At 40.9% G+C, this 24,093-nt stretch overlaps 1 protein-coding gene and 1 long non-coding RNA gene across 2 annotated transcripts; one reads left to right on the top strand and one right to left on the bottom strand.

The window, feature by feature from the left end:
• Positions 1 to 130: 130 nt before the first annotated feature.
• LOC143875521 (uncharacterized) lies at positions 131 to 6,661 on the top strand. The gene is made up of 2 exons (XR_013250136.1): positions 131 to 696; positions 3,682 to 6,661. It is a non-coding gene; the product is annotated as an uncharacterized LOC143875521 (long non-coding RNA).
• A 13,003-nt stretch (positions 6,662 to 19,664) lies between these two features.
• LOC143875871 (HTH-type transcriptional regulator) lies at positions 19,665 to 20,496 on the bottom strand. Its single transcript, XM_077377456.1, has one exon. The coding sequence runs from the start codon at positions 20,346 to 20,348 to the stop codon at positions 19,872 to 19,874; it is 477 nt and encodes a 158-aa protein (XP_077233571.1). The 5' UTR covers positions 20,349 to 20,496; the 3' UTR covers positions 19,665 to 19,871.
• Positions 20,497 to 24,093: the final 3,597 nt, after the last annotated feature.

The raw sequence follows: 24,093 nt of genomic DNA, 5'->3' as shown, positions 1-24,093 counted from the left end.
AAATCGGGGGGAGGGGGGGTTGGGTTGGGAAAAATCTACCCGAATTGGAAATCGGGTCGGGTCGGGATGGGCTGTCGGGTGTAGACACCCACATTTTGCTTTACTTTAACCAACAATAACCTAATATATGTTTTAGGTCATTAATATCTTGATCTGACTTTACGGATCATCAATCGGGACAAAATAAGATAGGGTCACTTCATAGCCCGAACCCTGATTCCATTCCGAGACCCGATTTCCGTAAATCGTTAGATCAATGGCAGATCTTGACCTGGGTCTAACCATCCAAAACCACCTAACCTCTCCTCTCATCCTAACCATCCAAACCTCACCTAACCTCACCTAACCTCTCCTCTCATCCTAACCATCCAAACCTCACCTAACCTCACCTAACCTCACCTAACCACCTAACCTCACCTAACCTTACCTAACCTCACCTAACCTCACCTAACCTCCTATCCCATTCTCCTATAAATACCCTCTCATCCCACCATCCAACAAAAAGAAGAAAAAGGACCCTCTCTTAGAAAATTCATCCCTCTCCCTCATCTCTTCAAGGGTTCGGCCATCCTTGCCGGATCGGGTGATTTTATACGTTGGGTGATATATATCAAAAGCAGTCATTATCAAGCAAGGAATCATCTTCAAGGAATTACCATCAAAGAAAAATCAAACACAAAGTGGGTTTCCAAAGAGGTAGGCATTTATTTCAATTCTATGTAGGGTCTGTTTTCATGCATATCTTTTACTTTAAAAGAGAAACCATGTTAGGAAGCATGTAGGGTCTGTTTTCCCCCTGGTTAGCCTCTGGTTAGACCCTGGTTGCACCCAGGTTCGCTGCTGGTTGCACCCAGGTTCGATGCTGGTTGCACCCTGGTTCCCTACTGATTCGCACCCTGGTTCCCTGCTGGTTGCACCCTGGTTCCCTACTGGTTCGCACCCTGGTTCCCTACTGGTTCGCACCCTGCTTCCCTGCTGGTTGCACCCTGGTTCCCTACTGGTTCGCACCCTGGTTCGATATTGGTTCGCACCCTGGTTCCCTGCTGGTTCGCACTCTGGTTAGACCCTGGTTGCACCCAGGTTCGCTGCTGGTTGCACCCAGGTTCCCTGCTGGTTGCACCCTGGTTCCCCTGCTGGTTCGCACCCTGGTTCCCTGCTGGTTCGCACCCTGGTTCCCTGCTGGTTCGCACCCTGGTGCACCCTGGTCCGCACCCTGGTTTGTACCCTGCTTCCTCCTAGTTAGACCATGGCTAGTCTCGGGTTTGCTCCTAACTTAGACCCGACTCACTTGACCCTAACCATTAACCCAATCCAACCAAGTCATATCCCAACACAATCCGAGTCGCATGTCTGAATCCATTTGGCCGAATCTCATAAGCCCGCCCACTTTGAATTCCGAAAATTCAAACCCTTGATGATTCCAATATGCTCAATTCTTTGATGCAAATTCCCAATTCCAAAATCCCATTGCTATATCAATGTTTTTGAATCTCAAGTCCAATGCTCAAATACAAACCCGATTCCTGATCCAAATACCAAACCTGTTTTCCAAAATCCAAGCAACCTCCCCAGTGGAACTACGTGTGGCTTGATCCCCATCACGGGGTACGTAGGCAATTTGGCACTCCCAAGTTCAGTCGCACCTTTCTCTATCTTTCCCATTCCCTCACACTATTCATCATATCGATTCATCTCGTGTCTCTCGGAACCATTGGATTATGGTTTCCGTCGTAAGAACCCTTAGAGCCCAATTTAGGAACAATGGTGTCGTGTCGTGTTGTGTCCTAAGTTTTAGGGAGTCCTAGAGTTAGGAGTCCAGCCTCATCACGGACGCTTGCTATGTATAGCAACCGTGCCATAGGTCAAGTTACACTAGTCATCCAGTTTTTCCCTAGGACAAGCCTAGTAAACTAGGATGTAGGCTAACCTGCATTAGTCTAAGGGACAACTTGCATTTAGATAGGATCATATAGCATCTTCGATGAAATCCTAAGATAATAAAATCCTCAACTTGAATTAAATAACTTCTCTTAAAACTGTTGAAACAGTCAATCCCGTCTAGATCGGTGTCCTAGTTGAGTTAGGCATATGTAGCTTAGCTTAAATGCACCGAACTACGTCGACTCTGATCCCAGTGAGGCTTGGGTACGTAGGCAGCTTGGATGTCTGATGGCATACCACCCGCGAGTCGGCACTACAACAAATTGTGGTGTTTTGTATATTAATTCTCTTGTAAATGCTTAATCAAATCACTTAGGACTTTCCATGAAATTAGAATTTTAGGAGAACTTTCACTTAGATTGAATCCAGACAAATTAATAAATCAAGATACACATTTAGGATTCACATTGAAATTAGATGTTAGGATGCATGTCACTTAGTTCGCACTTTAACATAGAGTTGAATGAGCCATTTAAAATAAATTTAAAAGAGTTAGCTTTTGGAATCGAAGACCGATTATCGGGCAGGAATGGTGCATGTGGTGGATAACTCCCCATACCTTCCATTCTCGTAACCAGGTAGCGAGTCTAGATTTCTGGTTAATTTCGGGTCCTAGATCCCACATCTAGGTGGCGACTCTGTCATTCTCTTTCGTGTGGAGTTCGGATTGCCTTAGTGATCCCAAGTTCACATGAAAGATGAATTCAAATCAATATTAAAATGCACACGCCAATCGCGTGGATACAGGAGACCAAGAGAGAGAGCGCGGCGGCTCGCGCCCCACCCCTCTCGCGGGATTCGGGTACCACAGTCTGGCGACTCTGCTGGGGATCACCTAACTTCATTAAAACTTCAAAAGATAATTCATTTGAATTTAATTTTAAATGGCTCATAAAAACTCTATACTTGTTAGATTAGTTTGTCTTGTTTTATTTTCTCATCACATTTTACTCAAACTTAATTTAACAAAACCTGAAGGCATCATAGATTGCGCAAACATATTGCACACACTTACATCACTTGCATCTAAACCATGCATCTCACGTGCACACACATCCTATTTTAGGAACCCGGAGTGTTATCTAGCATGGTTGACTGGGATTTCATCACCTGGTGCCTCTGTGCTAGAGAAGCATTCCACCCTTAGCCTAGTACCTTTATGGTACGTAAACGGATCCCTTGTTCACGTACTGATACGCCGGACACTGGTACAGTATATCGAACATGGATTCGCGCTAAGGGAACTCTTGGCCTTACCCCTAGATTAACCCACACATGCATGTAATATACGAACACATGTGCATCACGTGTGTGAGCCTAGTTTAGGATATTCTACCTATTTGTGTCTAGATTAGGCCGTAGTCCATCTTCCAATGGCTACGATCGGTCCTTAGATACACGAACAAAGGCATGAGTCGAGATTCTCTCTCCACTCCGATAGATTAGGATTAGGGTTGATGCCTTCAGGTAACACTGATAAAATGTGGAAAAAAAAAAAAAAATTTCCCTTTGGGTTAGGATATAAATCCCATCATTTCCAAAAATCTCATAGGATTAGTCATTCATGATCTATCCGTTGAAAGCAATCTTATGCTATCTCATCTAATCTTTTGATCGTGCGTCTTTCGTTCTTCTGTCATACGATTCGATCGTATCTTCATGCCATCCCCTAACTGGCAGATGCAGAATCTCACAATCTTTCTATTATGCATTCTCATGATCTGATCATGCCTGGTCCAGATAATCCAATCTTGCTTGTACCCCTGGTCTCTTCCTCCTCTAGGGGCTACCTTTTCAAGATTATTTTGCTAAGTCCTTCAGAGTTCACTCTCAGAATCCTTGAGCTAGGGGCATTCCCCTATGCGAATCAGTCATCATTGTCCAAAATTGAAAGTATCAGCCATGATGATGTTCAGAACGAACCAGCCTTCGCCGAGCCTTCAACGCCAAACAGTTGCAGCAGTTAAAGTTTTAGTCACTTACTATTTTATGTTGAGTCAGTCATCATGGTCAGTATAATTGTTGAGTCCGGTCTTACAGTTAAAGGTCAATGCCTAGTCCAGGCAAGTTATCTTCTGTTTCCCTTTCTTATTTAGAGTTGTGAATCCTGAGCATGTTCAGGATAGGTCGTCTGATGTAATAGCTTTTCTTTAAATAAAATTTCAGTCAGTTCCAAAAAGTTCACTTGTGTCTGTTTCTTAAGTGTGCTTCTGATCTTAAAATAAGACTCCCTCCTCAAATGAGGACAAAATTGACGAAACTCCACTTGAGTCACAGCAATTACTTGAACGAGAGGAGGAGCGCCAATCCCAACCTTTCAAAGATGAAATTGAAATGATAAACACTGGCACTGAAACTTTGATTCAGTGAATGCCGATTGAAAATACATTACCCTCTAAAGAGTGTGAAGAATTGATAAAATTATTTCAAGAATAAGAAGATTGTCTAGAAAAGCTACAACCGATACCAAGGGCAAGACATAGATGGAAAGCTCAAAGAAAATGAAGAAAGTGAGAAGATATATGCTATACAAGGGGCATAGAGTGGAAACAACTTTCATATTTCTAATCAATGACCTTGGTTCTCAAATTCATAACATAAAGCCAACAAATTCAAGATGAAAAGTTCAAGAGCAAACAATGAAAAGTGATCATCAGATATCGAGAGTACGAATCCATAGATGGAGGATGTCAAAGAACAAGTTTCGCTCTATGAAAGTCAAAAGCACGTATTAGAATCTTGAAAGAAGAAGATCCATTATCTCTTACCTGGAAATGCCGTCAAACTCCGCGAAAAAAAAAAAAAAGAGAAAAATAATAATAAATAAATAATCAGTACCAGAGGGACTCTAGTAACCTGGATCGATTCCCAATTTGAACATCAGAAGGCCTCCTTTGGCCGAATAAATCCCAAAATCAGAACCCAACGTCAAAAGAATACCGATTGCAAACCCTTCGAGCCTGAGTAAAATTTTCTTGAAAACCCATCAAACTCGGGGCATTCGCCCCCGAACTACGCGAGACCTGATCCCTACACTGGGGTACGTAGGCAGCTCGGTTAAACCGAATTCGGTCGATTCAAAAAAAAGAAAAGAAAAAGAAAAATCAATCGTTCCAAAAAAAAAAAAAAGAGGGACAAGTTCCAAAAGAAGAGAAGTTAATTATTCCAGAAAGAAAAGAAAAAAGAAAAATCAATTAACCTTCAAACAATTTATCTTCAAACTAGGGGCATTCGCCTTGACCTACACACGACCTGATTCCTACCTTGGGATATGTAGGCAACCTGTTCACAGGTTCGGTCGAAATCTTTGTTGAGCCTTAAGCCATTCTTTGAAAAACCCTATCCTACCTATAAAGTCCTTCCGGTGTTCAGAACTAATGAGCTAGATCCCGAGACACAATAAAAAAAAATGATGAATAAGAAAAAGAACGGAGTTTGAAGATCTGCTAGACTGAAAACCTGAAAGGGCGGTCTAGGCAAAATTTAAGATCATTCCCCTGCTAAGTTGAAAACCCAAAAGGGAGGCTTAGGCAAAAGCTAAGGGGATAGCCTGCTGGATCGAAAACCTAGAAAGGTGGTTCAGGCAAAAGTTAAGGTTAGCGCGGTCCGCCAAGTTAAAAACCCCGAAGAGGTGACTTGGTCACGGTAAGAGAATCATTACAAGAAGGCTACAGCCGGTATCAAGACTGAAGATCAACCGAAGTTCAAGCAAATTCAAGTGATATCCTCAAAACTGGGGGCATTGAAGCTAAGCAATCTTAGGGGTCGTAATTAAATTCTTGAGGCATTACTGTTTCAAGGAAGAAGTCCAGTGTTTATTATTTCAAAAAAAAAAAAAAAAGCATTCCTCGAAAGGATAGACTTACCAAATAAAACGTTAACTAAGTCAGAAGCATTACTGTGTCTGTCAGTGTAGTTAGTCAATCTTTGTCATTCTAAGTTCACTCCTTCAGGGCTGCTCAATCCTTTGAGTAGTGCCTTTCATCTAAGTTTTCTCTTTAGAAAGAGTCAATCGTCGTTCCTATGTCCAAATGATGTAACTGTCTTGGTGAAGGAGGCCCGGCCTAGGCAGCTCCCTGCAATTATACCTGGAAGGGTTCGAGAATCTAGTCAAACAGCTACATTTCAAAGAAGATCAACTCAGAAGAGTTCAGAAGTAGAAACATCAGAAAGCCCAGCTTCCGTAAAAAGATCATACCCCAGGAAGGCACCTTAAGCTTGGAAGAGCCCCAGATGCAATGGTGGTTGAGCCAATTTCTCAGAAAGATGAACCATTAAAATTCAAAATTTCCTTCCGGTTAGTTAAATACTATCCTGGTCAAGAAATGTTCATCTAAGCACCTGTCAAAAAACAGATCCCGCTTTTCCATGTTAGAGAGCCGTTGTTCTAAATTACCAATTTCAAGTATCTTGTTCAAGGTTTCAGTTATCAAAATCCCCAGAAGACAAGACCAACAGTCTCATTGAGAAAAATCTTGTTGAAGTTTCATAAAAGTGTTCCTAATCCATTCTTGTTACTAATGGTTCTTCGTTCATAAGGTTGGTCGTCTCATCATTCGTCAAAGTCTTGGTTTCCAATATCTTTACTGGGCACGATCTATAATGTCCCCGATTTCATTGAGTTCAAAAAAAAAAAAAAAAAAAAAAATCCAAAATTCATCAAATCCAATCCCCGATTCAAACAAATCCAATCTTACGTCAAATTCAAGTTCATGAAAAATCTCATGTCCTCTTTGAGCCCTTTTGTGAAAGGTGCCTCATTTCTCGAGTCCATTTGTGAATGGTCTCGTCTTCTCCTTGAACCCGTTTGTGAACAGGTTTCTCATTCTCTGAGTCCATTTGTGAATGCTCTAATGTCCTCTTTGAGCCCGTTTGTGAACGGTGCCTCTGTTCTCGAGGCCATTTGTGAATGGTCTCATCTTCTCCTTGAGCCCGTTTGCGGACGGTACCTCATTTTCCAAAAATAAAAAAATTTATCAAATCCAAATCCTTAATTAAAAAAAAAATAAAAAAAATCCAATCCTACGTCAAATTCAAGTTCATAAAAAATCTCTAAATTCTTCGAGCCCGTTTGTGAACGGGGCTTCATTTCTCAAGTCCATTTGTGAATGGTCTCGTCTTCTCCTTGAACCCGTTTGTGAACGGTGTCTCATTCTCTGAGTCCATTTGTGAATGGTCTCATCTTCTCCTTGAGCCCGTTTGTGAACGGTGCCTCATTTTCTGAGTCCATTTGTGAATGGTCTCGTGTCCTCTTTGAGCCCGTTTGTGAACGGTGCCTCATTTCTCGAGTCCATTTGTGAATGGTCTTGTCTTCTCCTTGAGCCCGTTTGTGAACGGTGCCTCATTTCTCGAATCCATTTGTGAATGGTCTCGTCTTCTCCTTGAGCCCGTTTGTGAATGGTGCCTCATTTCTCGAGTCCATTTGTGAATGGTCTTGTCTTATCCTTGAGCCCATTTGTGAATGGCGCCTCTTTTCTCGAATCCATTTGTGAATGGTATCGTCCTCCTTGAGCCCGTTTGTGAATGGTGCCTCATTTCTCGAGTCCATTTGTGAATGGTCTTGTCTTCTCCTTGAGCCCGTTTGTGAACGGTGCCTCTTTTCTTCGAGTCCATACAACTATGGTCTCTTATCCTCTTTGAACATCATACATCTATGATGTCTCATTTCCTTGGAATCCGTACAAATACGGTATTTCATTCTCTTCGAGTCCATACAACTATGGTCTCTTATCCCCTTTGAACATCATACAACTATGATGTCTCATTTCCTTGGAATCCTTACAAATACGGTATTTCATTCTCTTCGAGTCCATACAACTATGGTCTCTTATACCCTTTGAACATCATACAACTATGATGTCTCATTTCCTTGGAATCCGTACAAATACGGTATTTCATTCTCTTCGAGTCCATACAACTATGGTCTCTTATCCCCTTTGAACATCATACAACTATGATGTCTCATTTCCTTGGAATCCGTACAAATACGGTATTTCATTCTCTTCAAGTCCATACAACTATGGTCTCTTATCCTCTTTGAACATCATACAACTATGATGTCTCATTTCCTTGGAATCCGTACAAATACGGTATTTCATTCTCTTCGAGTCCATACAACTTTGATCTCTTATCCCCTTTGAACATCATACAACTATGATGTTTCATTTCACAAAAATAAAATTTAAAAAAAAAATAATAAATAAAAAAAATTCATCAAATCCAATCCCCGATTCAAAAAAAAAAAAAAAAAAAAAATTCAATCCTACGAAAAATCTCTAAATTCTTCGAGCCCGTTTGAGAACGGTGCCTCTTTTCTTCGAGTCCATACAACTATGGCCTCTTATCCTCTTTGAACATCATACATCTATGATGTCTCATTTCCTTGGAATCCGTACAAATACGGTATTTCATTCTCTTCGAGTCCATACAACTATGGTCTCTTATCCCCTTTGAACATCATACAACTATGATGTCTCATTTCCTTGGAATCCGTACAAATACGGTATTTCATTCTCTTCGAGTCCATACAACTATGGTCTCTTATACCCTTTGAACATCATACAACTATGATGTCTCATTTCCTTGGAATCCGTACAAATATGGTATTTCATTCTCTTCGAGTCCATACAACTATGGTCTCTTATCCCCTTTGAACATCATACAACTATGATGTCTCATTTCCTTGGAATCCGTACAAATATGGTATTACATTCTCTTCGAGTCCATACAACTATGGTCTCTTATCCCCTTTGAACATCATACAACTATGATGTTTCATTTCACAAAAATAAAATTGAAAAAAAAAAAATAATAAATAAAAAAAATTCATCAAATCCAATCCCCGATTCAAAAAAAAAAAAAAAAAATTCAATCCTACGAAAAATCTCTAAATTCTTCGAGCCCGTTTGAGAACGGTGCCTCTTTTCTTCGAGTCCATACAACTATGGTCTCTTATCCTCTTTGAACATCATACATCTATGATGTCTCATTTCCTTGGAATCCGTACAAATACGGTATTTCATTCTCTTCGAGTTCATACAACTATGGTCTCTTATCTCCTTTGAACATCATACAACTATGATGTCTCATTTCCTTGGAATCCGTACAAATACGGTATTTCATTCTCTTCGAGTCCATACAACTATGGTCTCTTATACCCTTTGAACATCATACAACTATGATGTCTCATTTCCTTGGAATCCGTACAAATACGGTATTTCATTCTCTTCGAGTCCATACAACTATGGTCTCTTATCTCCTTTGAACATCATACAACTATGATGTCTCATTTCCTTGGAATCCGTACAAATACGGTATTTCATTCTCTTCAAGTCCATACAACTATGGACTCTTATCCTCTTTGAACATCATACAACTATGATGTCTCATTTCCTTGGAATCCGTACAAATACGGTATTTCATTCTCTTCGAGTCCATACAACTATGGTCTCTTATCTCCTTTGAACATCATACAACTATGATGTCTCATTTCCTTGGAATCCGTACAAATACGGTATTTCATTCTCTTCAAGTCCATACAACTATGGTCTCTTATCCTCTTTGAACATCATACAACTATGATGTCTCATTTCCTTGGAATCCGTACAAATACGGTATTTCATTCTCTTCGAGTCCATACAACTTTGATCTCTTATCCCCTTTGAACATCATACAACTATGATGTCTCATTTCCTTGGAATCCGTACAAATACGGTATTTCATTCTCTTCGAGTCCATACAACTATAGTCTCTTATACCCTTTGAACATCATACAACTATGATGTCTCATTTCCTTTGAATTCGTATAAATACGGTATTTCATCTTGCCCAAGCCCATTCAAAAATGATGCTGCGTTTTCATTAAGAATCTTTCAAAAGTCATCCATTATTCTCTCTGAGACCATTTGAAAATGACGTCTCATTTCCTCTGAAGCTGTTCAAAAGCGATATTCCTTTCCCTCCGAAAATCCATTTGAAAATGGTATCCCATTTCTCTCGTTGCCAGCGGCACCGCAGCGGGTTTGTTTTATTGCATTCCAATTATAGAATTTCATCTAAGGTCTTGCATTATATTAGGTTGCATTGTGTTTAGGGGGTTCTTTGTCGATTAAAGCTACGCAAAATGGTTCTGTCATTTTGACTTTGGTATTCGATGACTACGTCGTCTCTACCAAAGAGGGGCATCTGTAGACACCCACATTTTGCTTTACTTTAACCAACAATAACCTAATATATGTTTTAGGTCATTAATATCTTGATCTGACTTTACGGATCATCAATCGGGACAAAATAAGATAGGGTCACTTCATAGCCCGAACCCTGATTCCATTCCGAGACCCGATTTCCGTAAATCGTTAGATCAATGGCAGATCTTGACCTGGGTCTAACCATCCAAAACCACCTAACCTCTCCTCTCATCCTAACCATCCAAACCTCACCTAACCTCACCTAACCTCTCCTCTCATCCTAACCATCCAAACCTCACCTAACCTCACCTAACCTCACCTAACCACCTAACCTCACCTAACCTTACCTAACCTCACCTAACCTCACCTAACCTCCTATCCCATTCTCCTATAAATACCCTCTCATCCCACCATCCAACAAAAAGAAGAAAAAGGACCCTCTCTTAGAAAATTCATCCCTCTCCCTCATCTCTTCAAGGGTTCGGCCATCCTTGCCGGATCGGGTGATTTTATACGTTGGGTGATATATATCAAAAGCAGTCATTATCAAGCAAGGAATCATCTTCAAGGAATTACCATCAAAGAAAAATCAAACACAAAGTGGGTTTCCAAAGAGGTAGGTATTTATTTCAATTCTATGTAGGGTCTGTTTTCATGCATATCTTTTACTTTAAAAGAGAAACCATGTTAGGAAGCATGTAGGGTCTGTTTTCCCCCTGGTTAGCCTCTGGTTAGACCCTGGTTGCACCCAGGTTCGCTGCTGGTTGCACCCAGGTTCGATGCTGGTTGCACCCTGGTTCCCTACTGATTCGCACCCTGGTTCCCTGCTGGTTGCACCCTGGTTCCCTACTGGTTCGCACCCTGGTTCCCTACTGGTTCGCACCCTGCTTCCCTGCTGGTTGCACCCTGGTTCCCTACTGGTTCGCACCCTGGTTCGATATTGGTTCGCACCCTGGTTCCCTGCTGGTTCGCACTCTGGTTAGACCCTGGTTGCACCCAGGTTCGCTGCTGGTTGCACCCAGGTTCCCTGCTGGTTGCACCCTGGTTCCCCTGCTGGTTCGCACCCTGGTTCCCTGCTGGTTCGCACCCTGGTTCCCTGCTGGTTCGCACCCTGGTGCACCCTGGTCCGCACCCTGGTTTGTACCCTGCTTCCTCCTAGTTAGACCATGGCTAGTCTCGGGTTTGCTCCTAACTTAGACCCGACTCACTTGACCCTAACCATTAACCCAATCCAACCAAGTCATATCCCAACACAATCCGAGTCGCATGTCTGAATCCATTTGGCCGAATCTCATAAGCCCGCCCACTTTGAATTCCGAAAATTCAAACCCTTGATGATTCCAATATGCTCAATTCTTTGATGCAAATTCCCAATTCCAAAATCCCATTGCTATATCAATGTTTTTGAATCTCAAGTCCAATGCTCAAATACAAACCCGATTCCTGATCCAAATACCAAACCTGTTTTCCAAAATCCAAGCAACCTCCCCAGTGGAACTACGTGTGGCTTGATCCCCATCACGGGGTACGTAGGCAATTTGGCACTCCCAAGTTCAGTCGCACCTTTCTCTATCTTTCCCATTCCCTCACACTATTCATCATATCGATTCATCTCGTGTCTCTCGGAACCATTGGATTATGGTTTCCGTCGTAAGAACCCTTAGAGCCCAATTTAGGAACAATGGTGTCGTGTCGTGTTGTGTCCTAAGTTTTAGGGAGTCCTAGAGTTAGGAGTCCAGCCTCATCACGGACGCTTGCTATGTATAGCAACCGTGCCATAGGTCAAGTTACACTAGTCATCCAGTTTTTCCCTAGGACAAGCCTAGTAAACTAGGATGTAGGCTAACCTGCATTAGTCTAAGGGACAACTTGCATTTAGATAGGATCATATAGCATCTTCGATGAAATCCTAAGATAATAAAATCCTCAACTTGAATTAAATAACTTCTCTTAAAACTGTTGAAACAGTCAATCCCGTCTAGATCGGTGTCCTAGTTGAGTTAGGCATATGTAGCTTAGCTTAAATGCACCGAACTACGTCGACTCTGATCCCAGTGAGGCTTGGGTACGTAGGCAGCTTGGATGTCTGATGGCATACCACCCGCGAGTCGGCACTACAACAAATTGTGGTGTTTTGTATATTAATTCTCTTGTAAATGCTTAATCAAATCACTTAGGACTTTCCATGAAATTAGAATTTTAGGAGAACTTTCACTTAGATTGAATCCAGACAAATTAATAAATCAAGATACACATTTAGGATTCACATTGAAATTAGATGTTAGGATGCATGTCACTTAGTTCGCACTTTAACATAGAGTTGAATGAGCCATTTAAAATAAATTTAAAAGAGTTAGCTTTTGGAATCGAAGACCGATTATCGGGCAGGAATGGTGCATGTGGTGGATAACTCCCCATACCTTCCATTCTCGTAACCAGGTAGCGAGTCTAGATTTCTGGTTAATTTCGGGTCCTAGATCCCACATCTAGGTGGCGACTCTGTCATTCTCTTTCGTGTGGAGTTCGGATTGCCTTAGTGATCCCAAGTTCACATGAAAGATGAATTCAAATCAATATTAAAATGCACACGCCAATCGCGTGGATACAGGAGACCAAGAGAGAGAGCGCGGCGGCTCGCGCCCCACCCCTCTCGCGGGATTCGGGTACCACATCGGGCAACCCGACCCGACCCGAAACCTAAATTTGGGTTCCATATGAAGAAGTTCTGTGTATGTGTTTTTCTTTTTCAACATTGAAATAGTCTCCACAGTCGACAATAGACGGTTTGGATAATCTTATGGTGTGGGCCATACCGTACTTTAATAAAGTGAGGAGTGTGATCATCAAGATATAGTAGTGCGGATAACATTCCCCTTTGTTAATTGTTAGTCACTGTTTGGTTTGGATTTTGAGAACCGATTGTGAGTTACAAACTGATTATTGGTGACTAACTATTGCTTCTCAAAATCCAAAACAACCCGGCTTGAGTTGAGGTGGTCAACAATTGGTACCATATCTTAGTGACATAGATTCATTGACATAGATGCAGTCCAATATCTGCCAAAGGGGATAAAAAATCGGTCAATGCATTGGCAATGAATGATTGTGAAACTCTACTTTCTGGCAAAACTAAGAAGGTATATTTTATAGTTTACATTTACTTTCTTCATAATTTGTCATTTTCATATTAACACATCATTTAGTTATTTACTGACTTGCAAATTTATGTCTCTCATACTTCTTCTCTTTTTCTTTTGAAAATTTTACTTTTCTTACCAAAAAGCAGATGTCTCTCATACTTCTATTGCACCATCTTTCGTCATTTGTGTATTCCTTCTGCAAGGGGCGCACACATTCTTCATTTTATTCATGATGGGTATTGGAACATTCCTAGGGAACATAGACATTGTTTTCGTGATCATAAACATTGGTGAGCTTTATTCTAGGTTAATTAATAGAACATTCCTTGGTGCAGTCTTTTTGATCACATTGTTTTGTTTTCTGTGACAAATACAATTTTGCCAAATTTTTGTAGCAATTCGCACGCCAAATGGTCTTTATGATAACAATTTTTTTATTTTTTTATTTTTTAACTCGGAAAGATAACGACCCCAGGGCGCATCGGCAAATTTATATATAAAAAGTTGGGACCATACAAGAGGAGGGGTAACCTCCTAGCCATCAATACAGGAAGCCGTAGCCCTAGAAAGAGAGTAAGGAGGAGGGGAAGCCTCTAACTCGACAAAATAGCAAGCTAAAGTCATAGGAAAAAGACAACAATCAATGCTTATAAGGGAGAGTGCCCTTAGTTGATCTTGCTTCTGATGTTGGGAAGGCCAAGTGCATCACATCTTGCTGCCCCTCTTGCCAGGCGAGGCATGGAGGCCCAGGAGGGATAGAACAAATTGGATCTTGATGAGCAGCCGAAGTTTACGGGGCATCTGCAACTGAGTTTCCCTCTCTGAATTAGTGATTACAAGTGGGAGACAAAATGCAAAGAAGTGGTTGAATCTCCTTCCAGGGATATTGGATTGCCCAAGGGATTTGCCCTTTCCCGTCGATGAGATCGATCAGAACTTTGCTATCTGATTCCATGATCATCTTGCTCATATTAAAGGCCTTGCAACAGCGGAGCCCGTCTAAGAGCGCACGAGTTTCCGCAACCATGTTAGTGTCTTTCTCGTAGTAAAGAGAGAAAGCTAAGATAACCGTTGATTTTTCATTTCGAATAACTCCTCCTCCACCTGCTTCTCCAGGGTTCCCCTTCGAAGCTCCAACTATGCTGAGCTTAAGAGTTCCTTTAGAGGGTCTCTTCCATAGAATCTAGCAATCCTTTTGAATCCTTGGACGGCAAGGAGAAATGCCAAGCTGGGACAGAGAAAGAACCTCTAACAAGTTTGGTTCCTTGAGAGGAGAATGGCTACAATCCAGGTTTCTGATACCCTCTGAAATGGTGCTAATGATTCTATTGGTGGAATTAGATTTTCCTTCCATTCGTCTGCTACACCGCTCTTTCCAAATTTCCCAAGCTATGATGGGCGCTGTGAGGCTGAATAGATGGGCTGCTTGAGTTTTTCTTTTAGTTCCTGCTTTCCACCAACTTATAATTCTAGTCTTGATAGACTGAAATTGGATCAGATTGAAGTTCCAAAGGTTGGCAAACTCTGACCAAATAGATCGAACTAACTCTCCTTCTATGAATAGGTGGTTCATGGTTTCCTCTTTATGGATCGAGCAACAAACACATTTGGATGGCGCCTGAATGTGCTTGCTTTTTATTCTTTCATCTGTGGCAATGGCTTTCTGGAAAACTTTCCAGAGGAAACAACTGATTTTTGGAGGAATAGATCCCAGGTTGGTGCGGCCCAGTTCACATTACTATTTCTAGTCCTGTGACGATTCATGCTGAATTGGTACTAAAGGTGCCTGATGGGGTGGGACACCAAATCAAAATATCTGGAGATTCATTCAATTGGAGCCTGGTGTTGAACAACACCTCAATTCAGACTGTCGAGAGGTGTGGTTCAATGATCTCCATGTTCCAGCCCCCTGATGGAAGAAGCATGTCTTTGATGGTAGCAGTGATGTTTATGTCTTCTCTATTTTCAACCAAGAAGAATAATGGGGTGCTACCCATCCAGAGATCAGCCCAAAAAGAGATGGATCAATTTCCAACAATCCATCTCGAATTTTGAATCCAAGTAGCTCGAACAGATAAGATTTCTTTCCACATTTTTGAACAACCACGAGTTGGTTGAATTAAATTCAAGTGATGTTTTCTGCAGTATATCGATCTAATAAGGGAGCTCCATAACGAGTTGTTAGAGTGAAGGTGGTGAAGAGACTTTAATCTGAATGCTGAGCTTAGTTCCGAAAGGGATTTAGTAGCTGGGCCGCCCTCAACTTTGGACTTGGATATACGACTCCATGATACCCAGTGCATTTTGGCTCCTTGATCACTGTTGCCCCACCAAAAACTGGACAACAAGTTCTCTATTCTCTTTAGGACCGTTTTGGGAGGACACATTGCTGATAATGTGTGAATAGGAGTGTTGGACAGGACATGATTGATGAGAACTAATCTCCTAGCTTGGGAAAGTAGTTTACCTTTCCAGCCCTCTATCTTGCTTCTTATCTTCTGAATTAAATCATCGAAGAAGCTGGATTTCACACGCCCTACATAGAGAGGTACTCCCAAGTAAGTGATTGGTGGAATTTTATTAGTGAATCCAGTTGTGCTTGCGATAATTTTTCTTCTAGATGGGGAGGTCTTCTCAGAAACAGCAAAGCAACTCTTTGATTTGTTAACTAGTTGGCCTGATGCTTGCTCGTATCTACCGAGGAAGGACATGACTTGCTTGAGGCTATTATTACTCCCATTTGAGAAGATTATGGTGTCGTCCGCAAACAAGCAGTGGGTGATTGGGATGCTGCCTCTGCTCCTTTGAAAATATGTTGCTCGGCCTTCTCTAAAAACAGAGGAGAGCCCTCTGCTTAGAACTTCCTCTGGTAGAATAAATAGGCAGGGCAACAGGGGGTCTCCTTGTCTCAATCCTCGCGAAGATCTAAAGAATCCATTGGGCTCACCATTCAGGATGACTGAGAACCAGCAACTTTGGGTAGCCTCCTCGATAAGCTTTCTCCATTGGTTAGAGAATCCAAACCTTTTTAACACATCTTGCATGAATTTCCAGTTGAGTTTGTCAAATGCTTTGGCCCTATTTTTAGCATCACATTGCTGCCTCTTACTTTTTTCTTCAACCATGTCATCATTTCTTGAGCGATTGCTATGTTGTCCGAAATGAACCTGCCTTTGACAAAAGCTCCTTGTTCTAGGGAGATTAGATTTGGCAATACTTTTGCAAGTCTCGATACAGTAACTTGGGAGAAAATCTTATAACAAAAGTTACAAAGGCTGATGGGTCTGAAGTCTGAAAAATCTTTTGGGTTTTCCAATTTAACATTTCTCCTTATGCCTATCTAAATGCATAGAGTTGAAGACTTCTGTAGCTTTTACTGCTATTTGTATGCCAATACTTACATTTTCTCTTCAATTTTTTTATTTATTTATTTATTTGCATCCATCTAAGAAATAAGCTCTCAACTTTATTGTAGGTTAATTAATATAAATTTCCTTTGTGAAGTCTTCTTAATCACATTGTCTTAGGGTTTACTTATGCTAAATGTTTGTAGCAATTCACATGCCAAATGGTCTTTATCATAAAAAAATTTCATTTGTGTTTATGCCTATCTAAATGCATAGAGTCCACTTCGGTAGGTTTTACAACTATTTTTAGGCCATTACTTAATTTGTGGTTATTCTTACGCGAAATTGATTGCACGTGCAACGCACATGCATTTTTACTAGTTAGTAAAAAGGCAAAAGAGGGTGACCTTTCTCATGCATTATACATGCACGCGTGTTTTACCAATGCACTGCTTATTGTTAATATTACTTTTATTCCCTTTGTAGCTATATTATTACAAATTGAGCTACTTTTCTGAATTTTACATCACTTAAAGACTTGAAGTCAACTTTGTTTGTTTTGTACTATTTTAAAAGGAAAATACTTGTAAATTAATTTGAAAATTTTAGGACTTAGATGCATATAAAAGTTTTATTTACTTCAGGAGTTCCGAGCAACCTAAGAATACCTATTAAATTGAAAGGAAAGTTTTACAAGACAGCTGTGAATTGCGTATAATCTTAAGAGGGATAATAGTTGAGCTATAGGGTGCCGTTGCAAAAACCAGCTACAAGGGCGCCCCCAATGGTCCATGTTAAGGAAGTGCATTTATAAGGGCACAGAAAAATTAATGGTGGAAGGCCACAAATATGAGGGGGATGATATAAAAGCAGCAAAGCCATGGAGAGCCCTTTTTAAACAAAAGAGCGAAAAAAAGGGAAGAAGAAAACAAAGGATCCTTTGGATTCTTCCTGTTACAGAGTCTGCGCTACAGCTGTTGCATTTAACATTGATCGCTACCAAATTTACACTGTGCCATTCCATCTCTTTCTGTGTCCTTCTCGTTTTCTCATTTAACACCCTCCTAAGTTTCCCAAAATAACCCAACTTCTAAATCAAAACTACAAAACTACCGAAGGTATGTTTTTCATGGATGCAAAACTTACTATTTATTTATGCTTTTGATAGTAATGAAAAACACATTTTTTTGCTTTGATTCTGATGAAAAGTCACATTTTTCATGGTCCTGATTGTGCAGTATGACGAAGTACAGGAGAGTGGGTGCCTACATCAGCATGCACTGAAAATTTCAACTATAATGAGAAATTGAGATCTGGGTCAGTTTTTGAATTTTCAATTTTGTACTGCAAGAAAAACATTTATGATGGAATTTTTTCTTCCCATGATTTGGAAAGAAATGATATAATTATGGTTAATTTAGATGGGAGAGTGTAAGGCATCAAAGACTCTAATCTTCATTTATTCAATATACTAGTAGGGGTCTGCCAAACCTCACATTACACACCTAAAAAAACAAAAAAAAATAAAAATAAATTAGTTTGAAGATTTCAGATGGGCTAAGCCCGTATAGTCCAGTATTTTTTTAAAAGAAGTACCATATTGCCTACACTATAGGATGATCCAAACTGTCCATTTGATGGGCCACAACTTAATTAGGTTGGAAATCTCTATAGATCGGAGGGTTGGGAACATCCTACAAAAATAATTTTTGGGGCTAGAAACGTCTATAGATCGGAGGGCTGGGATCATCCTATGAAAAAGTTTTTTGAGGCAAAACCTAATTACGTTGTGGCTTATCAAATGGACAGTATGGATCATCCTATCATATGTGCCGTACAATACTTTTTTGAAAAACACTTGCACTATAAAATCTCTTTAAATGAATACTACCCTAAAAGGGACTTTCTAACGTCCATTGCTAAAGGCATTTCGCAGATGGTCTGTCGCATGTCAGACCAGCCACCTTGTAAATGATGATAAATTTGTTGAATAGTGAGCTTCTGGCTGCTCTGATATGCGACAGGCCATCTGAGAAATGCATTTTCAATGGACGCTAGCAAATCCCAACCTAAATTGAAGGTCCTCGAAATAAAAAAAAATAAATTGAATCAGGTTGAGGTTAGGGGTGCAACTCGGGTCTGGTCGGGTTGGGTTGAGGCCAACCCGAGGAACCCATTTTTCCAATCCAACCCAACCCGATTTCCAACCCGGCTGGGTTCAACCCGATCCAACCCGATTTCCAATTTGGGTTGGGTCGGGTCGGGTCGAGTTGGGTTGACCTGATTTGATATGGTACCAATAGTTGACTACCTCAACTCAAGCCGAGTTGTTTTGGATTTTGAGAACCAATAGTGAGTCACCAATAATCAGTTTTTGACTCACAATCGGTTCTCAAAATCCAAAACAAACAAGGACTAACAATTAACAAAGGGAAATATTATCCGCACTACTATATTTTGATGATCACACTCCTCACTTTATTAAAGTAAGGTATGGCCCGCACCATAGGATTATCCAAACCATCCATTGTGGACCCTGGAGACTATTTCAATGTTGAAAAACGAAAAACACATACAGAATTTCTTCAGATGGAATACAATAATATTAATATAAACTAGGATCATATGTATATGTTGGAATTAACATCACTACTAAATGGGAATTTAAAATTTGCAATTCGAGTTAGGTCGGGTCAGGTCGCCCGACACCCCAACCTGACCCAAACCGATTTTCAATTCGGATTGATTTTTCCCGACCCTAACCCAACTAGATTTGGGAAAAGCTTAACTCGACCCGACCCAAATTCGGGTTGAATCCAAACTAGGCCTTAATAGATTTGTCTCACATTTTCTTGTCGCTAGTCTTGAAGTTGAGATCTTTCTTATCCTAAATAGATTTGTCTCACATTTTCTTGTCGCTAGTCTTGAAGTTGAGATCTTTCTTATCCTAAATTTCTTGGTTACCTTTGTCTTTGATTCGGTTAACGCTAACGTCGTCGTATCTCTTGTCTTACATTTAAATAAACAGGGGGAGAGAGAGATCTGAAGGCTTTCGGGTCTCATTCAAGTATAAAGATTTTCAAGGGTATTTTCGTAACTTCAGAACCAAATGGGAAAGAAAAAAGAAAAAAAAATGAAAAACGTAATTTGAAGGGCACGCGACCCAATAAACTAGTTATACCCTGCTTTTAAAAAAAGCCAAAATTCCTATATTTACAGCCAAAAAAAAAAAAAAAACAATTTCCAGTTGTTCTTTTCTATTCCTGAATTGCACTCAGCATTGCATTAAATTTACGCCGGTTGCCATTCCTCTCTCTCCTACTCCCACCACTACCATTAGCACTATGGCCCACTTCTGGCAGGAACCCATCTTCCCTCCGGTGAGAAACTGCCGGAAGTACGGCCGAATTCCGACGACACCCACCACTTTCTCTTAACGCTATACTCGCCTTCACAGCCAATGCGGCCATCTCTTCAGCTTGTAAAGGATACTTCAACCTGCTAATCGGCAAAGCAAAGTAAAGCTGACCGAGTTGTAACTCGTCCTCCGAGTTAATCGCCGATACAAAATCATCAAATTCCATCTCGTCCGAGTTACAAATAAAGCAACTCGGATTCCTCTGCAACACGTACGAGACCTTGACTGGATACGAGAACTCTTGTAGTTTTCCGTCTTGTAATATCACCTTTGCCGTCGCCACGGAGTCCGTCAGGCACGAGTGGCAGATCCCCATTTTGAAAAAAAAAAAAATGGAAAAAAAATTCCAACTCAGAGATTTTCTTTTCTCTGTTTTATTTTTACTTTGAAGGAGAATTGGGGGTATTTATAGGAGGGGCTTATCTTGGATTAAGTACTTTGGTGCCACGTAGGATTTTGTCGTATGTGGAGGCGCTCGTAGGAATAAGAGAGGAGGGTCAGGAGGCCAACCTGGAAGCTATTGATGATAGGTTGTATGGGGAGAGGAAAGAAGATGAACGGTGTTGGGAAATAGAGCAATGGTTTTGAAGAAATTACGAGAATGGGTCGGGTCAGGATTTTTAACTTTTTAACTTGGGCTAGGGTTGGAGGGTGGTGTGATTAGCTTAATGTAGATGGATATTTGCCACTTCTTAATATGAGTATCAGTATCATTAAATGAGAGATTAAACTTTGAAATAAAAGAGGAAGGATCAACTGGGCTCTGTTCGTATAAGATTATGTCAGCCGATTGTGAGTCCAAAACCAATTATTGGACCCAATTTTTTGTTTAACTTTGAGTGCAATAATTGGTTTTGGAGTCACAATCGGTTGGCATAATCTCAAACGAACAGGGCGGCTAATATAGGTGCATTTGTCGTGGGCTCGAAATAAATTAATGAGGAATACTAGACTGAAGGGAGCACTTGACAAATTGAGATGAAAGGGCTACCCCCATTGGCTGCACATTTCTCTAAAATGTAAAAGTCAACTAATTTTAAATGCAATTTGGTGATGTGCAGCCATTGGGAGAGCCCTTTCATCTCATTTTTGCAAGGGCTCCCTTCAGTCTAGCATTCGTCTAAATTAATAGAGGAATGATATGTAGAATCAAGGGCGCCCCTTGCGAAAACCACCTTCTATGATGCCCTTATTGGTTGATTTTCAGCAAAGGCAAAGCCGCTTCCACTTTTTTCTGCACCAGCATAAAAATCAACCAATATATAGGGGCGCCCTTGAAGGTGGTTTTTGCAAGGGCGCCCTTCATTCTATCATTCCTCAAATTACTATGTATGAAAAATGTTGGGAGGTGATATATCTGCCCCTTTTCATTACTTGAGACACCCGAATCTAGTGTATCTATGTCTGGCAGAGGATGAGACTTACGTCATTGCGGAAGTGTTCAACAGCCTAGATTGTCTCGGACACTGATTTCAGGTGTCCCAAGCAATGAAGAGGGGTGGATATATCACTTCACAAAATGTTTTGTACTTAATGGAGATCTTAATCAAACCAATAAATGAACAAATTGATATTCTCACACTTTTCTTTCAATAATGGCACTTTTTAAATTGGTTATTGAGAATTGCAATAATAGGTATGCTAGACTCAAGGGTGCCCTTCAAAAAAAAAAGAAAAAGAAAACAGCTTAAAGGGCGCCTCCTTAGCTGCACATCACCGAAGTGCATTTATAAAGGCCGCAAGTCAAAGAGAATCAAGTGCGCTTTGGTCACATGCAGGCAATGGGAGCACTCTTTCAGCTTTTTTTTTTGCGAAGGTGCCCATGAGTTCTCCTCTTGTAATAATTGTTGAAAAGCTGTCGTGGGAGTATCATTTCCCAATCTCCCCTTTATTCTACATTTTGGTTGCTTCTAATGAGACATTCATTTGTATACCACAAACAAGTCCGTTCCAAAGCCGCTTGGTATTCCTAACGGAACAATGGCACTAGTCAATGAACATGGTGAAAATGAAGTCATAACTCTATTTGCTCGTCTATTTATAAGCTTTTCAGTAGTGTCAATAAATGAAGATAAGACCAAATGCATCGAGATTAGTTTGATCAATTGAACGACAGTGGGGAAGCTAGTTCAATGAATTTTTAGGTTTACCCTTTAAGGCCATAGGCAACCATGAATTTTTTTAAGGACTATCCGTTTGCTATGGGGCAAAAAGAATTGGAGAGAGGAAAAAATTTTCATGGCTGCCAATTCACATGGCCTAAGTTCAGTTGTTAAATGATATATATCTATAAGGAATGTTAAAAGGACTACATCTTGCAAAAACACAGCTGCAAGGGTACCCTATTGGATGCATGTGACCTGACCTCATTTGTAAGTACTAAATTAAAGGAGTTATAAATGCAATTTGGTGACATGAACTAATGGGGTGCCCCTGCAGCTGCATTTATTTTGAAAGGGCACTATCGGCCTAGTGCACGAGGCTCCCACCATTGCGGGGTTTGGAGAGGGCTAGATGTACGCAACCTTACCCTTACTTTGCAGAGAGGTTGTTTCCGTGTTCGAACTCGTGACCACCAGGTCACAATGGAGCAACCTAACCGTTGCGCTAAGGCTCGCCCTAGGGATAAACTAATGATCTATTGTGAAAAAAATTTCATGTGAGACAAACATGGCTGAAGTTTTAGATGTTAAATGATATAAATAATGAGGAATGGTAAAGGACTGCGCCTTGCAAAAACACAGCTGCAAGGGGACCCCATTGGATGCATGTCACGCAACCGCATTTATAAGTACTAAATTAAAGGAGTTATACATGCAATTTGGTGACATGAACTCAATGGGGCGCCCCTGCAGCTGCATTTTTTTTCCAAGGGCAGTCTTCAATCTGGCATTCATGCACACACACATGAGAGCCCCTAGGTGATTTCGCGAGTAGCATTTTGCAGAGCCTCTTTTTTCATGTATGGAGTGAATTAAATAAACGATTTTACGCTAGCTATGAGGTGGTTTTTCTCTCCTTACAAAAAAGAGGGGCTGCCAAATCCAATTTGCAAACTTGCCCTCTCTCTCTCTCTCTCATCTTTTCTTGAAAATGATTTTCCAGGAAAATATAGCTATTATTAAGAAAAGATTATTAGGCTATGTTTGGAAGCAGTTGGATCACCCGGATAAGTAGTTTTTAGGGAGGAGTCAGGAATTGAAGTTCCCGGGGACCTCTACCATTTGTTTGGGTTGTAAAAGAGGGTGAAAAGAATAAAAAGACAAGAAAATACTAAAAACTTTTAAATGACTTCTCTTGTCCTTGTCCCCTTTAAAACAAACTTTACGATCATCCATGGTAACCCTTATCTTTTGTTTGAGTGGAGGGGGCTGATGGAGGGGGTTGGGTGGAGGACCGGCCGAAGGTTGTAGATGGCGGTATCTAGGCAGAAGTTGGCGGCAAGGAAGGAAAATATAACTTCTTTTCTAGGGTACAATGAGACCATATTTCTAAACCCACAATTGTACAATCCCACCTCGGAAAGGAGAGAGACTGAGAGAGTGACTGGGCTATATATGTAGACCGAACCCCCCCCCCCCCCCCCCCCTTTCTCTCCATGTGTAGACATGTTTTCACCATCATCAAGGGGCGAGCTCCGTTGATTGGGTCGAGTACGGTTAGTGCTGCTGGAAAACAAAACCGGGGAAGGGTGGAAGACCTAGAACCGGACAATATTTAAACAGTTGGGTCGGGACGTGACCAAATGGTATCATAATGTACATCCCACAGTTGCCGTTCGATTCTGGTTTGGCTGGTAGAGAGAGAGAGAGAGAGTTTCCAGAAGATTACCTGTGAAATAAACCAATAGGTGTACGGCGGAGCTGGCACCTCATTGACTCAGGCTGGCACCTCACCGACCATTGCCTGTCAACCCCTGAAGATTTATTTGGGGCAAATGGCAACCAAGCGTGGTAAACAGGTGGGAAAGTGTAGTTTTGGTACTTTTATATCCGGGAAAACCCTGAGGATGCCGGGAATGTGGCATCCATACAGAGCCTTTTTTTCGCTTTATTTCTCTA

The sequence above is a fragment of the Tasmannia lanceolata genome, unplaced genomic scaffold (assembly GCF_043159265.1).
Source record: "Tasmannia lanceolata isolate RefF3 unplaced genomic scaffold, GAP_Taslan_0.1 ptg000004l, whole genome shotgun sequence".
Lineage (NCBI taxonomy): Eukaryota > Viridiplantae > Streptophyta > Magnoliopsida > Canellales > Winteraceae > Tasmannia > Tasmannia lanceolata.
This window is presented reverse-complemented; position numbering and strand designations above follow the sequence as displayed.